At 35.8% G+C, this 19,228-nt stretch overlaps 1 protein-coding gene across 1 annotated transcript in view; it reads right to left on the bottom strand.

The window, feature by feature from the left end:
• IFIH1 (interferon induced with helicase C domain 1) overlaps nt 1-19,228 on the bottom strand; it is a 56,788-nt gene that overhangs the window by 23,662 nt on the left and 13,898 nt on the right. The window contains exons 3-4 of the mRNA XM_080668115.1: nt 18,679-18,825; nt 4,282-4,386 (exon numbers count right to left, since the gene is read on the bottom strand). Coding sequence (XP_080524241.1) covers nt 4,282-4,386; nt 18,679-18,825 — 252 coding nt within the window. The remainder of the gene's footprint in view (nt 1-4,281; nt 4,387-18,678; nt 18,826-19,228) is intronic.

The following is a 19,228-nucleotide window of genomic DNA, read 5'->3' as shown; positions in this document are numbered from 1 at the left end:
ATACTGATAAAGTACTATTGCACATGGATTTTGTAAACATTTGGATAAAATTATTATAGCATATCTTGGTTTAAATATGTTTTGTTTAGAAATAACCATATTTATCCATATTAGCCAGGAGGAAAAAGATCTAAAAATGTATAACTTATCAGGTGGAATGCAGGAAAGTAAATATTATATCAATTTAAAAGCCTAACTTATGTTTTATGTAAGCATAAGAAAAAAATGACATGACAGCAATTATCAGTATTTCATGACACATGAAGTAAGTGTTCTTTCTCTTATCGATGATCGCAATAAAACTAAGCTAACATAATCCCATTAACTTCAAAAAGGTTGCTGATGGTTCCATTTCGGCAAAGGGATGATTCCACTTAACTGCGTTTTAACTTGTTGTGATAGTATCATCTGAACAGGTAGGAAATTCACACCAAACACCACTTAGCAAGAGTCATCTACTAACCTGGCAGGAAATTTGCCTTCTGTATGGATGAGTAAACACAGATGTAATATATTTAAGATATCATTGGATCAGCTGCTGATTCATCTAATATGATTTTCAGAAAAAATCTTTCAAACTCACCAACATTTAAAAATATTAATTTACAAGTTTTCTCCCCATCCTACTTTTGAACTCTACATCAATTATAGTATTTCATCTTCTATTATATTTATGAAAGGCCCAAATTTATTTAAGGATATCATTACTTCTCCTAAATGGCTTTTATATATTACCAAAATATTAATATTCCACTTGTATTACAAGCATTTATCACATAACTTTTCTAAAAGAGCCACAATATTTGCAAAGGAAGATGTATTTTAAATTATGTTTAACACCACCATCCAGAAATTTATTTTGCTAAACTGTTTTTTGATCTAGAAAGTTTGTCAAATGATATTAGCAAATTCCCTGTTTTTCATTTCACTCTAGGTACACTTTTGCATAAATTTGAAAAATAATAATAAAATTCTGCTTTCCTCATAATAGCTGCATGTACTTTTTAAAATCATTATTTCCCCTTTTTGTTTTTCATGCTTATTAGTAAAATCTTGGGTAACAAAACTTTAAAAGAAAAACTTAGAAAAATTTCCAGAGTCTCTATCTGAGGAATCTAAAACTAAATCAAGTGCATAGAACATCAATATCTCTAATGCATATTAATATTGTACTAATAAATTTAAGAAAACTTAGACAACAGAAAGGGCTGGCATGTTCAAATTTGTCTAGAATCAAAGTATGACATTTCACTGCTATTTAACTAGTCATGTACCATTAATTCATTCTGCAGTAATTATTTACTGGGTGCCTACTATACTCACGTGCTCTCAAGAATACAGTCCTTGTCCTCAAGGAATTCAGTATCTAGGGTACTATACTGCTGCCACAAAAAATATCTGGGTATTAGATAGATAGTTTAATTATCTTCCACATTTTTTTAGTCAAGTCTAAGAAACCTGATGGGTGTCCTCAAGTTTAACAGAGAAGTACAGAGTGAATATGAAAAAAATTAGAGTTGGATTCACTGTGAGAAAAGCATCCAAAGAAAAAGGGCTGGGTGAGTGCTAAATATTCAACCTGATTCTTTGCCTTATCACATCCTCTGACACAGGGATAGAAGAATTTATCCACATAAGCAATAAAAAGAGAATTTTCTCTTTTCTGTCACCAGAAGGAGAGAACTGGACTCGTGTCAATGAGCCAGGAGCCAATTTCCTTTATAAAAAAAAAAAAAAATGTTTGGGTTTTGTTTGTTTGTTGTTGGTTTCTTTTTGGCTCTCTTTGAAAAGAAAAATCCATTAAATGCAATAATAAAAATGGTATTTAAAATATGCACAGGTTTTGAATTACTTTGCACCCTTCCTCTACAACAAATACTGATTAAGGACCTTAAAATTATACTATTCATATAAATGGTCAAAAAATGAAACAAAATAGGGCTTAAATAATAACATTCTATTGGAACTACACCATGTGGCAAATTTCATTCTCACATTGATTTTGACAGCTGAGTTATTCTTGGAGAGAAAAGGTCTGTCACTGCATGTGTTTGAAATTGAAAAAGTACTCCTTTACCTATAGTATATCACCACAAAAACATGCCATTCCAGCTGGACAAATATTAATAGGTATTACCTTGAAATAGTAAGGAAACACTTTCTACATATCCAGCCAATGTGTATTCCAAAAAAAATTTGCTACTTTGTGTGAAGCAGTACATCTCTCCGAAAATGAGAAACAGAAAAACAAAATGCCTCCCATAGTATAATTAGTATATTAAAACTTAAAAAGCATCACTAATTATCTTTTGCCATGGCGTAATACTTCACAAAGAAACATGTTAGGATGTTGGGTCATGTCCATGATCCTTATGGCCTATTATGTAACCTTGGAAAATGGACAAAGAACAAGTGGAAGAACATCCCTTTGATGTCAGCCTCAAAGGTGAAAATAGAATCCCAAACATTGCAATTAATGCTTTTCAGTGATTCCATACGTGTTTAACAATTAGCAATTCATCCAAACCTTTTTTAAAAATTGATTTCTATTCCATCCTATATCATGTACTTAAGGGAAAAGATTGTCATAATTTTATAATTTCAGAATTCTACTACCCATTATGCAAAGCAATTCTTTGTCCTAAGCACTGACCCCATCTAAAACGTCAATGGATAGCCTTTGAAAATGTGTTTGTCTTCACATGTATTTGCCTTTGAAAATGTATTTGCTTTTTAAAAGTAGGTTGCATTTAGATTTATCACGTCTTTCATGCCACACTGAGCACTGAAAATCAGTAAACAGTTACATTTGCTAACAGCTCAAACTAGACAAAATGCCCTGCACAGAGAGGATGGCCATGAAATATTTATTGAATGAATGAATGCTCTTGAAAAGCACTACATAGACAAACAAAAATTAGGACTAGTTCCAGAAGTTTAAAACTACCCATAAAATGATACATATTAGCTAGATTATACTTTGAGTTCTAGAATCAATAGCATTTAATTTTAAAATCATAATTAAACTAAACAACTGGATAATAGGCATATAAAAAACTAAATATAATCCACAAAAATAAGCACATGGCAAGAACTTCATAGACACTGACTGAATTGAACAGAAAATGAATTAACCTTTTTTAGTTAAAGTTAATGTTATGACTGACATCTGATGAATTGGGTTTCCTCAAACCAACTTGTTTGTGACAAGGGATTCAGAAGTCTTAGTGAGAGAAGTGATACACTTCAATTTGGAAAGCTTTTAGGGCAGCTGAACATCCTTATGTAAATTATTTTGACCCTTTAGACCTATTGTGGATCTAAATTTCTATAATTCTTCTGAGAACGCAGGACAATCTGAAGTACACAGTATTTTCTAAGTGTTTACTACAACTCAACCACAAAACAAAGAAAGACTAAAGTAATTTGTTTCTTAATTTGCCAATTCTCTACTTCTTCTTAGCTGGCCACATTGCAAAGCATTTTTAAGAATTTGTTAGTTTTAACGATGATATGTTGTGAACATATAGACAAATATAGAAAGGTGGGTAACAGACATCTAGGGCCCATCACTCATTTTGAAAAGATGTTACCATTAGCTCAGTAATAATAATGGAAACACACATTCAAAGAACAGAGATTTGAAATTGATCAGATGGACAAAAGTTAGGAAATCTGACAACAGAAAGTGTTGCTCACGTGTGCTGAGACACTTATTTATTGCTGGGGGGACATTCAACTAACGCGGAGAGCAATTTGGGAAACACCTAGTAAAATTCTCATTTAGTGACAAGAACATTTGCAAACTCTGCTCCTATGCAAGAGATATTCATACAAATTGGAACTCTTTAACTGCATATGTAATTTCTAGTTCTTCATTTAAAGAAGAACTCTTAAAGTTTTTATTTAAAATGTATTTTAATAAAAAAAAGATTAGGGTTTGGGAATAAATGTACCAAATTGCATACAGAATTTAAAACAGTCAAATTAATTGAAACAGATTTCATAAATAAACTAGATAACATGATTCTATGGAATGTGGCATATGCCAGACCAAAAAGCTATGTACTAGATCAAAATTAGAGAGCTTGATTCTAAGACTTTTGTAAGTTGTACTTTTAAAGGATGTGAATGGCAAAGTTCCAAAACTCCTTCAACTGTAGAAAAGAATTGCTTTAATTGCATAAATACATTAGGGAGGGTATGAACAGCCCCCATGCTTTCCACTATATGGTGTCTTATTTCACACTTGTTAAGGTTTACACAACAGTGAGGCAGTACCTGAATCACTTCCCATGGTGCCTGAATCACTGCCCATGTTGCTGTTATGTCCAAGACTTTCATCTAAGCAGTTGACACTTCCTTCTGCCAAACTTGTGTCTGATTCTGCAAAGGAAAACATTTTAAAATATTTTAAAAATATTTCTGAGAATAAACATATTTTAACTACACACCTCTACAGCACACAGTACATACAGTTCAGTGCAAGTAAGGAAGGCACACCCAGATAATTATGCACAAAAGGTAAGAGTTTCTGGCAAGCTACATTTAAACACTCCACTGTGGATGAGAAGCTGCGGGTAGTGAATCGAGTACATATATCTACTTAAAGTAGCATACATCCAATATGAGAGTTAATGCAAATTGGTAAAGATTTATGATTTTTGTCAGCCCCCCTTCATGTAAATTTTGTCCAAGAAGAGATCTAGGCTTGACAATGTCATTTAAACAAAAATATATTATATAGAAACCATTGAGTTATTTTCACATAAAATGGTAGATAATGAATAAAGAAAAAGAAATTAATAAAGAATGCGGATTTACTCGTTAGTTATGAAAACAGCAGTTCAGTAACAAACATAACTGTAAGATATTAAAAACAATTGGCTCGGGAAGAATATCATTAAAGTCTGGCACTGCAGTTGTACTGGAGCTTATGTGAGGTTGCAAATAAATTTTTTTTTTACTGTAATTAAACTATGCTTCTGTCAATGGGTTGCAGTTGATGTGAGTGGCAAGGGCACAGCATTCATGTGTTAATCCCAATGTTGTTTTCAGTACTCAGTATCAATTCTATTTGGAAATCTTTCCAAGGGAAGACTTCCCTCCTTGCAGTTTATTTCCAAGGATGTTTGCAGTCCAGTCCTCAAGGATCAGAACTATTGCTAAACTGGTAACAATACATGAAAGATGGTTGCAAATGTTAGCTTTGGAATCCGAAGGATCTGTGACATTTGCTGTTGCAGTTGCTCTGTGCCTGACTTCCTCTATTTAAAATGAGGCTAGTACAATTTCCCTCATCAGGCTGGATAGTCATTCACTAATGTAGGTACAGTCAGCTCTGAGCACATCAGCTTAATTCTGATGATTAGAAAATGAAATAAAATTCAAGCATTTCTCGTACTACTAGGGCAAGAGTTTCTTTTAATAACGTTCTTATAATTAATAACATTTCATAATACTTATAATTGTTAGATAACTATTATTTCATGCTAAAGCTGCTAAATAAATTACGTATATTAATGTAGTCTTTATCCACTGAAAGTAGTCTGGGTGTCACCCATTTGGGCTGGAAATAGAAATGGGTGAAAAACACACACATAGTATGTTATCGACCAAACTTTCTCAGGAAGGAGACAATATACAACTCTCTAAAACTACAGGTACCTTCTCTTACTTTAGCCATTTATATTTTTAAAGTCAGGTGTCTTCAATCATATTTACACACTGGAAGTGACTCTTTTTAGGTATATAGTTTGACAAATGTATACAATTTGTCACCACCATAACAGTCAAGGTTTTTCCATCATCTTTAAAGAACCCTCACCCCCCTTTGTAGTCAGCGCCCTCCTGCTGTCCCCTGGCAGTCACTGACTTCGTTTCTGTCCACATACCTTCGTCTTTCCAAAGTATCATATAAATAGGTGTATGGAATGTGTAGCCTTTATGTTTGGCTTGAACTTAGCGAAGGCGGTTTGAGATGCATCCATGTTGTTCTTTCTGTCAGTAACGTGTGCCTTTTTATTGCCGACTAGTGTCCCACTGAGCATTTGTGACATCTATGATCTCCCCCTTGCACCTGGGTAAGCCTGTTTAGCCTAGGAAAGAATGGAATTACAGCCAATGCCGATCAGAGGTATCTCTCTTCAAAGTTAAGAGAATGCTATTAAGAAATTTGTAGAAAAATTCTCAATGGACACACATACTGTTTAAGTACATTAGCACAACATAAATATACTAATGTGAAAATACTGTGCTTATCAGTTGTTGTAGATTAGCTCTAAAACTCGGATTGGAGGAATCCCTTATGATCACACGGGGAAACCTGTACATCTCACTGAGAGATTTTAAATATGGCACTTTGCAATTCCCAGAGGTATGCCTTGTTAGGAGCTCAGAAGCGAGTGCGGGATAGAGCTGTCAAGGAGAACAGTGTTTTGGGCAGATGTACTGATGAAAAGAGAATGTGATTTGTAAGAAAAAGGCAAGGTGTAAAATGAGATGGGGAAAATACCATTGCAAGGATAACTCCCTATCTTAGATATATAGACCAAGATATTAGAGACAAAAAAAATAATTTTGACATGCTTTTCATATGCTGTATTAAATGTGGTACTGACACCTGAAAACAATACCAAAAATATGGATAAATACTAATAAATATTGTCTAACACTGTAAAGTTTCCAACTAAGTGTAATCCAAATGGAAATTACATTTGATTTCTATTTTGTTTTCTAATCACTAACACTTAAACCTGCTCCATGTAAGTGTATAGTCAAGATTTTCCCCCAAGCTTTGTTCTAACATGCATACGATTGGGGGAACCTATTTAATGCAATGCATGCAAATAATTAGTGAATATTAAAGACAGCTTCTACCAAAAATAGGGTATGGTTAATTAAGTTTGTGATTTGGATTATTTTCATCTAATCAATAAATCTTCAATGTGTCACTGAGCTTTGTGCTTTCACAGATGTAACATAAATTACATTTTAAACTCTCAGCATCCTATGTGGTACATACCCATTATCACCTCCATTTTATAGGCGAGAAACCACAGCTCAGAGAGGTTCGGTCATTGATTCAGACCACACAGCTGGAATAGGGCAGAGCTGGAAGCCCCTATTATCTGATTCTATGTCCAGTATCCCAGTGCCTTTACCCAACGCTAGGCATGGCTGATAATCTGTGCGGCGCTTTGTAAACAAGTAGACAATCCTGTAGCCATACTTCTAAGTGAAATAAAGTTGTTGTTTTTTTAAGCATCTAGACATTTTCACTGTAATGTCAAATTTTCTATCAGTCTTAAAACAGCTTGTCTTTGCAAGAAAAGTTAGATTGTTTTATTTTGCTAATATTTCTGATTTCATCCATAGACTTTTGTTTACATTGAAATATCCACACTTATGTTGAAACTATTTTCTGCACACAAATAAAAGAAGAATACTTGCATCCAGCTGACAAAATTGCAATAATTCTGCTAGAGAAAATTATGAAAGTGAAAGTGAATATCAGAGGTCTATTTGTTTGTCATTTTAAGGATATATGTTTCCAGTTTCTCAAGTACAAAAATAAGGCTGTTTCCTAGACTGCAAATGCTTATGCATTTGGCATATTTTTATTTCATAGAAATATAAGTATTCTAGGAAATAACTTTAATAATAGAAGTAAGTATATTGTACCTCCTATAACATTGAGAATATCTTCCCCAGAGATTTTCTTCCTGTATTCATTTTTAAAAGTTGTATTATTTACACACACACACACACACACACACACCAAAAAGCAAGATCGAGAAAGTGCTTAAGTAATACCAAAATTAAACCAACCTATTGAGTTTATAAGCCAAGAATTCCTGCAATGGACTATATAGGAATATCTTGTTTCACTCTGTACTTTTCACAGTCTGTCAATAAAGTCATGTGTCTATGATTTTAAAATAGATCAGATAAAATCGAGTCAATTAGAGACTGAAGGTTGCCATGAAAAGAGTACATGCTATGGAGTCAGACAGATCGGTCTCCAGAGCTACTCTCAGCCACTGCTAACAAGTGATCTAACCTTTTAAAAATTTGCAATACAAATAGTAGTTTCTACTTTCTCATTTATTGTGAGAATTTATCAAGAAATAAATCATGAAGAGAAACATCTGAAATTCTTGTGAAGTTGCAGCTTAAAGAGGCTTTGAATGTTCGAGTTTTATTAATAATACATTTAGTTAACTTTTATATAGGTCTTATTTCCTCTAGGAAAAATACCAAAGCTAGTTATGAAACAGATAAGAAAATGCTGGTTATTTCTGTTAAAGAAAGCAGTTATTCATAGCAAACTGTATGGAAATGAAGAAAAGTGTTCCTCATTCAGTTAAAAGACAGGATGTTTGTAGGAAATAATTATTTTGTAAACAACACAAAAAGGAATAGCTTTGCTTACGGCAATATTGTCTACGACCAGTCCATAAGCTGTAAGAAAAACGGCTTCTTTGCAAGCAGAACTTGAACATTTTTATTACTAATAAGGCAGAAATATTAACTGGAATCTGATAAACTTCATATTTAACATCCTCTGGACCTTAAATACTTTAAAAACATTTAAAACCCATTTAGAAACCAAATATTTTGAAAGTTAAAAAAAAATTCTATTGAAAAGCTCTTGATTGAAGGCCTTTCTAGATCTATTTCAATGTAAAGTCTGCCCTCTGCTGGAAAATACTATTATAACAATTTGTTGATAAGGAACATTGTGTTTTCAACCTAAGACCTAAGACTCATTCGGTAAGATACAAATTATTTCTCACTTCTACTCACTCCTACAGGTGGTGCCCCTCCTATTTTCAGCCTCGATGCACCTCTCAGTCCACAGACAATTTCTCTCCTACCGCTGGCCTAGGCCGTCCTGCATTCTCTTTGTTGGGACGTGGTTTTGCATCACATCATGAGGCGGTGCAAGGGGCTGTGTGCCCACTGAGGAAGCAGGTCACCAACAGACCCCGTTCTCCTGAGAGGCAGTGCTGCCAGGGTCTGCAAATAGTCTAGTTCCACTTGTCACGGTCACTTTATATTTATCCTCCTGATGCATGTGAGCTTCAGGTCCTTAGCCATTCCTACCTCCCTCCAGTTGCCGAACCCCGCAGCCTAGCCTGTCCAAGAACACCCCTAAGAATTCCGACATGTGCACACAGGGGCACGCACACAGGGGCACTCACACAGAGCTAGCATGGACTTCTGGAGTGTGCTTAACTTTCTCGCTACTAATAGTACATATTTCCTTTTCTTTTGACATAATCTTTTTTGAGAGGAAATAGATGATTTTTATTTTCAGCTAGCTACACACACACACACACACACACACACACACACACACACACACGCTCACATTTTGGTCTGTCAGATTTTGCTCTCCATGCCAGGGAACATGTGTTCCCACAGAATGGAGAGAAGCCACCTCCACCCACCTTGCATATTCTCTCCTGGATCCAAGCTTCTAGGAAATGAGTTTCCCAAAGAGAAAGAGAGAGAAAAACACACATACAAAAAACTCTCCTAGAACCTTAGCCCACATGGCTATCCGGGGAGCTCCTTGCTCCCGTTTCTAGAATTATAAAACTTATATGCTGAAATGTTCTAGTCAGAATTAAATTTGAGTTGTGTGTAAGGACATTGGCGTACATTGTATTTCTATGCCCTTTAGCCTTTAGAGTTGGGTCTCGGATAGAAAGGTAGTGATTAAAGTATGTGGTTGTGAGGATAACATACCCACTAGATGAACCCATTCATTCACTGCCAGGCAGTAACACAGGCTAAAGGCCATAGAGCAGAGTCAGTTATGAGTGATGAGTCAGATGACCACATGGAAAGCAAGTCTTGGCAATAACAAGGTTTAGGGGTGGCAAGGTAGGAGATGAATTGCAAAGTTCTTTAGCTGATAGGCACCCTTCAAGAGAAGCTGTGCAAGTTAAGCAGACATAAACAGACGCATGAGGAAAGTATGTGGAGAGATACAGTTATGGGTGTCCTGGTAAATGTTCAGAATTCGGGCTCTTATTTTAGGAGGGGGGGAAGCCACAATTTAAAGGTGTTAGCCAATGTCCAGTGTAAATATTCCCACCATGGCTCATTTCCAGCTATGGTGTGATGTCACTGTGTGGACTTAGGGAGTCATGTGACTGTTTGGCTCCTGCAAGCCGGTATCCGCCACTTCCAGCACCCCAAAGGATATGTTCCTCTAATTATGGGCTTTCCTACAAACATCATCTGAGATAATCACAAATGCTTTATGTTGGTACTTGATCATTGTTCAAGTAATGAATGATAATGTTTTTAAAAATTGATTTTTGAGAGAGAGGAAGTGGGGGAGGGGGAGAGAGAGAGCAACATCGATGTCCGTTCAAGCCCTACAGGAGACTGAACATGCATCCCGGGTATGTTCTCTGACCGGCAATGGAACCGGAGACTATTTGGTGCACTTGTGAGGATGCTCCAACCAACTGAGTCGCACCGGGCAGAGCATGAATGATAAACTTTTCACAGTGTGTAGTTCTTTCTAAAGCTGTGGTACATTTACATAATGGAATACTCCTCAGCCATAAAAAAGAAGGAAAACTTACCCAACAGCATGCATGGACCTGGAGAGCATTATGCTAAGTAAAATAAGCCAGGCAGAAAAAGACAAATACCATATCATTTCACTCACATGTGGACTAATGAACAAAATAAACTAACAAACCAAATAGAAATAGTCTCATAGATAGAGAACAGACAGACAGCTGTCAGAGGGAAGGGGGTTGTGAGGCTGGGTGAAAAAAGTGAAGGGATTAAGAAAAAAAAATAGACACAGGTAACAGTATGGTGATTACCAGAGGGGAAAAGGGTGGGGGGAGGAAGAGGAGGTATGGGGGATAAATGGTGATGGAAGAAGACTTGACTTGGGGTGATGAACACAGAATACAATATACAGATGATGTATTATAGAATTTGTATTAACCAATGTCACCCCCAGTAAATTCAATAACAAACAGAAATAAAAGCGCCTTCTTTTGCCTTAGAAAAGCATTTGTAAAAATCAGAGAAACCCCTGAATTCTCAGTGATCTTCGAAATCTTCTCTGCCACCACCCTCCTCCTTAAACCCTCCCCCCTAACCAAACTGTCCCCCTGCACAGATTTTGTTATAGAATTTTTCTGTGTTTATTATAGCTGGAGAATGATGCTCATTGTATATAATAAATATATTATGTAACTGTATTAATTCATCTACTCCCTGCCCCACACAGGCATAGCCTCCCTCGTTATCCACATCTCCCACGCTGAACACATTTTGCACTCTGCTATACCTGCACTTTTGTTCATGATGTTTGTGCAACCTAAAATGCTGCCTGCCACTTCTGGTCACAAACCCAACACAGGACCTTCAAGGCTCAGCCGAATTGTCTCATATTCCTCCTCTGGTAAGCTTTCTCTGTCTTCCTTTTTTTTGCAAGTCTTCTCTCCTCATCCTTTAATACTTCCTATTTGGCTATAGATAGATTACTATGTCTCTTTGGGACCATGTAACTTGTTTTCTTAAACTGGATTATAAACACTTTGAGGGTGAAACCAATACCTCAGTGCTTGGTTCCCGACCAACTAACTCCTTTATTTCCACTGCTCTACTTTCTAGTCCTCATTCACACAGCAAAATAGAGACGGTAAGGTCTAATAATCAAATTAATATTAGAAGCATCATCTTTGTTAAAATTTGCTAAAATCCCCCACAAACAAAAAATACATATTAGGTTTGTAGCCATAAAAGAATGTCATGAAAATAAATTTAGCATGTATTAGCTGAACACTAGGGAGATTTCTTTTCATCAAAATATCTTTGTCCTCATTTCTGAGATATGAATGGTAAACCTCCTAGAGCTATTATGCAATTGTAAGTCATATAACAGACCTAGATGGCTCATGGCAGATTTCAAATAAAATAAAAACCTATACTATTCTTTAAAAAAAAAACACCAATATCAACATCAGCATCTCTCTCTCAGCTCAAATTCTTATCTGCCTTTTGGATTGCCTCAATAGTATAATAATTAATGTAACTAAAATTAGAAAAATATAGGAGTAAATGAGAGCTACCTTAATTCAAACCAATGCTGCAATAAGACAGGCAATTCTGACACAATATTACTGCATCCTTTTCTTTCCCACTAAGATCCCAACTGCTATATGGTATTTATTTGTAGAGATTCTAAGAATTTCTAAATTTCTAGAGGTTAGTGCTATAGAACATTATTCTTGTCCTTAAGTGCAAGGATAAATTTTGTGGCATTTTAACAGAAAATAGTTTAGACCAAATCTAAGATTGGACTTTGGTCTATAAAAAGGCAAAACAAAACAACAACAACAAAAGTGCTGGAACAGATTGGGCCAGGGAGAAGGAGGCTGTTTTATAAAGGTCAATTTTTAAACCCCTCCTACAGAACATGATCTATGCAAAATATATCCACAATATATTCCAAAGCATAATGTCACCGGATAAACCTAAGGAGTGGAACATATGGGGGAATATGAAAAAGAAGGTATTAAAGTCTGAAAACAAGCAGGTTGGTAAGCTCATTAGCTGGGGTGGAATTTTAAAATCTTCACGTGAACGAATATGTAAATCAAAATATACACATGCATTCATAGTCATGCGCACCGTATATTCACACACAGCACCGTTACATTACACTGTTACATTATACTAGAACAGTGAAATTCCAGTCTCCTTATAAATGTAAAAGCGCCCTCTGCTGGCCAATCTGGGGTATTTGCATTTTCTAGTTTGACAACAGGAAGATTCAACATAGGGTGATACAGTTTCTGCGAAACTCTGCATTACAGTAAGCTTATTCCAAATACAATACTTTTTTAGTTATGAATCTCATTTACTTCACTTTTATTTTATTATAGAGCATTAATTTCTAAAATAATATAATAAAAACATCGATGCAAAATAACTACTCACTTGCAACAAAGCAACAGTAGCAGACAACTAAAACTGATTGTACGATTGATTTGATTGTACCCTTAGAGAATTTTAAAAATCCAAATAAGTATGTGCTTGCTCTAAATAAAATAGTTTTAACAGAAAAAAAGAAATGTAGGCTTTATGCCCCTCTGATATTTTCTAGGGAAGTGTGGTTTAGAGAAATATCAAAGTTTTCCAATATTTTCTTGTTATAAGATAACCAGTGACTTCAGAAAGCAGACCTACAACACCCAGCATTAAAATCCTACTAATAGTCTGAGAACTATTCAAATATTCTTTAGAAATTATTGTGCTAACTTGGAAAAAGAACTTTTATTGACCACCTTTTTAATGGGAAGCAGTTGGAAGGAGGAAGGAAGAACTGCCAGCCCCCAATGTGGAGACCTGATGACATCACCCTCCAGATCACCCTGGGGAATTCTGAGATACCGCTCCTAGGATGAAGGGGAGATGTGATTAAAAACTGATTTCGGGACAGGCCACTGTTATTAATGGCAATCTGTCTCACCCATCAGATGTATTAAGGAGTAAAAGGAGCCAGAAAAATAATATATGAAGAATCTTTGCATTAAAATTATGTAAAATTAACATTTGTATGCACTATACAAATATTTTAGAAACTGGTTGAAAAATAAAATTACAGAAGTCTTCATTTGAACTTGGAAATAATTCAAGTCAATTTTTTCTTTCTGCATATGAAAATTCATATGTACAGATTATGTGCACCTTAAGTAAAAAGTTTCTTTCAATGCCATTTTGGTAACTGTATTTGAAACCTTAACACAATATATTAGAATTAAAAATAAAGATTATACATCATCAGTATCAATAAGATACACAAAACACAATTATGCAAATGCATATTAGAGACTACGGAACCCTTTCATATACTTTTTTATTGTTAATTCTCTCAAAGAATGCCAATGTAGGCAAAAACCCTTTCATAGTAAATTCTGCAACATAAAATTCAATCAACAGAACTCCAATAACGTCTTTGGGTTACTGGTATTTTACAAGTAATTTATATCAGTACTTTTAGTTCTGTAGAGCAACAAGAAAATGAACAGACACTTGGATTAATCCACAGCAGCAGTGTCTATGCCCTAAAGCACAGGCACTCTGTTTTCATAGATAAGGGATTGTACAAATCTGCTCCCAAATCTACATCACAAAGATCTTCTAGACTAGAAGATTGTTAAAGTCTATGTATTGGATGGAGTCCTCAGATTTCTGTATATCTTACTGTACTCTTACATGTTCTCAGGCATATATATATATATATATATATATATATACATACATATATATATATATATGTATTTAAATATATTTTAATTGATTTTAGAGAAGAAAGGAGAGGGAGAGAGAGATAGAAACATCAATGATGAGAGAATCACTGATCAGCTGCCTCCTGCACACCCTACACTGGGGATCAAGCCTGCAACCTGACTGGGAATGAAACTGTGACCTCCTGGTTCATAGGTCGACACTCAACCACTGAGCCATGCCTGCTGGATGACTATTATATATTTTAATTGTCTGTACTTTTCTTTCACAGCACTTACTATAGTAGTATTGCATAGCAGTTACTATGCAGCTAATATATAACTAATGTTTGCCCGACACACCCATCAGTTGAAAGCACCACGGGGCAGAACCAATTTCTGTTATTCCCCCACTGGATTTACATTCCTGGGACATGATCAATATTTGTTAAGGAAACAAGTGAAGGGAAGAGAGGAAGGGAGGAAACCTGAGAAGAAAAGAAAACCCATTCTGTTCCCCATGGCCATTATGAAGATCCAGTTGTTTTTTTCACCAGATGTAGCTTTAAATTCTAAGAAAATGGAAATTTTAAAAAGTTTTGCTTTTAACTTTGTCCTCTTAGAGACTCAGAACCCTCCATACTTAAGGCACACTCTGATGAGATGCACTAGGCAACCTCTGAGGAAAAACCCTTGTTTGAGATGCAGGATCATTTCCGAGTCTCTATCCTGTCTTCAATTCTTTCCAGTGTGAATTTAAAAAATAGCCACCGAGATGTCAGGTAGCCTTCCAAGGCAATGTAATAAAAGGTGAAAACCCTAAAGTCAGATAGTGGGTATTGGCATTCCTACAGAATCAAGATTTCTGAAGGAAAGCGCAACTGCTCAAATGAAAAAGGAAACATCTTCTAGAGTGCAGGTTTAAAAGCTTTGCTCCTTTACACATTAAATCTCGCTGTTTAACGGGTGGTCCAGGACCAGCTGAGCAGCATTGGCTGGGAGCCAGTGAGAAAGGCAGAATCTCAGGTCCCACACAGGACCTACTGAATTAGATTCTGCATTTCAACAAGACCCCCTTCTCCAGTTGACTCATGTGGACATTCAAACTGCAGGTGCCTTGCATGAAAAAGCAAGCACCATGTACAAGCCTAAATAGCAGACAAACTAGAAAAAAAAATTGGTATTATTCATGACAAAGGATAGCTATAGATAGTTCATATAAACCAGCAAGAAGACTATAAAGAACCTCTTAGAAAAACAGGTAGGTGATTAACAAAAACAACAACAAAAAAGAATGAACTTCTAAACATGTTTTCCATTAGGAATTAAAAAATTCAAATTGAAATAATAAAATATTTGAAAATATTACCCACTCTTGTAGAAGAGATTTCAGGGCAATAGGTACTCCTCTGTTGGAGGACATGTAAATTGATACTAGTTCCTGGTATAAAATTTGACATTATTAAATGTCTTAAAATTGTAGAAATCATTTGATCCAGAAATTTCAATTATGTCATATGTTTATAAGAATCAAACTGAGACATAAATACAGTTATTGTAGCATTATTCACAATGTAGAAATTTGGAAGCACCTTAAATGTTCAATAATTAAATAATCTATTTAATGCACCCAGTGGATGCAATTATTATTCTGTTTTTATAAGTCATTCTGTAGAAGAACATCGAATGAACACAGGAGAAATGTCCTATATATAAACATCCAGGTGTGTAAACCGACCAGAAGGCTACACAGCCAATTGTTACGAGTGATCTATATTGAAGGAGTATGGGCCACTTTCTTTGTATGTTTCTATGTTTTCAAGTTTGCTGCAATGCAGCCATATTACTTTTCTGAGTCAAGAATAGTAAACTTTACTAGTGGTACACTGGAGTCAGCTTAATACCAGCCCACCATAGCCAACTGTTAAATTTTGAGAAATTTTGTGAGCCAGCTGTTAAAGACAGCACTTTAAAAAATTAAATTACATAAACTTACAATTAAATAAATTACATTAAAACCAAGGCAATAAATACTTAAAACCCACCATTTCCTGATTATTTTATTGTGTTATCTAAGCCTATTGCATCTGTATGGTGGAAATGTTACCTAATGGTGTGCTGCTGCACATCTCTCCCCAACTTTGTACTCAGTGACATTATGATGGAGGCTTAAAATCAGCCTTATTGAGAGCATTTACACCAGGGACATTGGTATACACTACCAATGAGGGCTTTTTTTTTTTCTTTTCCCCAGAGATCTACTTGTTAAAAATTTATCAGCACACCACAGACTTTACATATTTCTTGAGAAAATAGAACGTGGCCCTTTTGAGGAGGTAGGGGAGGAGAGAAGAATCCTATCATGGGAAAATTAGGGAGAGGAACAAAATTAAATTGGTTTGATCCTTCCAGGGTTGTTTCATATAAAAAGGTGCCCATGAATGCTCTCCCTCCCTGAGAGCATACCCACGCCTTTCTTCCCTCAGAGGCCTGCGTCTTTTCTTTTCTCTCTTCAACCCAGGAGACTTGCAACCAGGGGAGCAGAGGGCAGCGGCAGCTCATCCCACACTAACCCCCTGAACCTGTCTCCAAGGCCTCCTTTTCTCCGAGTTTTCGGCGAGCCAAAGCAGCCAGCCTAGGCTCTCTCCCGTTGCTTCTTCTACCCTAAGCCCTTCCTTGTTACACTGTCCCCAGCTTTAATAAACATGCTCTCAAAATAAAAATAAAAAGGTGATCGATCAGATGCTCAAACCTCAGAGGGAAGTGGGAGAGATCAACCAAAGGACTTGTATGCATGCATATAAGCATAAGCGATGGACGCAGACAATAGGAGTTGAGGGTGAGGGTGAGGGCAGGACTGGGGGGACGAGGGGACAATTGGGGGATAAGGATTTCTTTATTAATAGTATAAAAATAAAGTAAAAAAATTAAAAAATAAAATAGAAAGGTGGATATGGTGGTATCAGTTCTCACACCAATTAGATATTGCAATTCAAGCCAACACCAGTTTAGCACCTGTTCATCTTCCTTTCTACAGCCTTGGTTTTATGCTACAATCCAGCTGAACCACTCGGAGACATCCCTGTCTGTAAAGTAGGGAAAAAGGTGATGGCCTTACTTAATTATCAGAGCTTTGCATGAAACAAGCTGCTCAACAAATGGGACATGTTCTGAGAAATGGCTTTAGGTGATTCTGTTGTGCAAACATTATAGCGTTCACTTACACAAGTCTGGATGGGATAGCCTACTACACATCTAGGCTGTATGGTGTAGTCTATTACTACCAGACTACAAGCCTTAATAGCATGTTACTGAACAAAACAACAGAAGACGAAATCAAGCACAAGGGAAAATGATGCAATCTAGAGATGCAGTAAAATGAGATGTATGAGGCTACTGCCAGGATAACGTGTTATACTGTTTTAAAGTAAACTGTTTTATTTCCAAGTAGAAAGAGTACACTCTAAAATAATGATAAAACGTATAGTACAGTAAATATGTAAAACAGTAACATAATCGTTCATGTTGTTTTTTTTTTTTGTTTTTTTTTATCCTCACCTAAGGATATTTTTCCCATTGATTCTTTAGAGAGAGTGGAAGGAAGGGGGAGAGGCAGAGAGAGAGAAACATCAATGTGAAGATATGAGAGAGAGACACATCCACTGGTTGCCTCCCGCATGCATCCTGATCAGGGTCAGCCAGACCAGGGCCAGGGATCAAGCCTGCAACCAGGTATGTGCCCTTGACTGGAATCGAAACCAGGATGCTTCAGTCCATAGGCCAATACTCTATCCACTGAGCCAAACCGGCTAGGACACATAGTCATCTTTTAACGTGTTATGTATTGTACGTAATTGTGTATGTTACACCTTCAGATGACTGGCAGCTTTTTGTTTCCAAGAGCATTATCACAAACACCTAAGCAGCGCATTGCACTACCACCTTACAACAGCTAGGACTAAGACATCACTCAGCAATAGAAGTTTTTCAGCTCCATTATGATGTAGTGAGACCACTGTCATATGTGTGGTCTATCATTGACCAAAACGTCTTTATGTGGCACATGGCTATAATGTATTTGAAAACCATGAAAATATGGGACATGCTTATGATATTTATCACATTAAAAGGCCCACAGATGTCTTATAAAGTAAAATTAGAACCAAATGTGTTCATATTCATAACATTAATATTGCATTAGTTTTGAAAACATTTTTAACCACCAAGAGGAATTATTCTAATTTAATCTCTTCTAAAAATATTATTTTAATAAAAATGTTCACAAGACCCCAAAAGCCCAAATTTTATCCCTCTGCTTAACAGACCCCGATGTTATCAATGCCCCAATTGATTTTTTTCTGATATAGTAGTGTACAAAAAGTACGTTATGTGTTCCAAGTACCTGAAACTACAGAAGAATCCGTAAAAGATGATTCCACTGAATGGCTGTGTAAGTCCCAGGCATCTTTCTCTGGACTTGACTGATCGGTGGCTAAAGAAGGTGGCTCTTTATCTTCAGGACCATCTTCTTGTGATAAATTCTCATTTTCTAGGAATAAAAGCATTAGAATGTAAAACATAGCACAATGCAAGTTTTTATACCGTGTACATAAGACCATTACTGTTATTTTGAAAATAAAATGGGGGTTGTTCCTAATAGAAATTTGCTTGAATATGCTTCAATACCTAGAAATTCTAATCAGAATGTAAATTGTATTGCAATGCCAAGCTTTTATACACTATAAATGGCTGTTATTGTTACTCTGAAAACCAAGTGGGTGTTTCTCTTAGAGATTTGCCCAAATGTACTTCAATACATTCACATTTTCACATTTTGAAAGGCCTGGGGTATGTTTTTTGTTCTGACACAGTATTTTTATTATTAATATGGACATAGTAATTCTTTGCAATGATCAAATTTTGTCTAAAAAGACTACATAATATTATACTAG

Source organism: Plecotus auritus (assembly GCF_963455305.1).
Source record: "Plecotus auritus genome assembly, chromosome: 5".
Classification (NCBI taxonomy): Eukaryota; Metazoa; Chordata; class Mammalia; order Chiroptera; family Vespertilionidae; genus Plecotus; species Plecotus auritus.
This window is presented reverse-complemented; position numbering and strand designations above follow the sequence as displayed.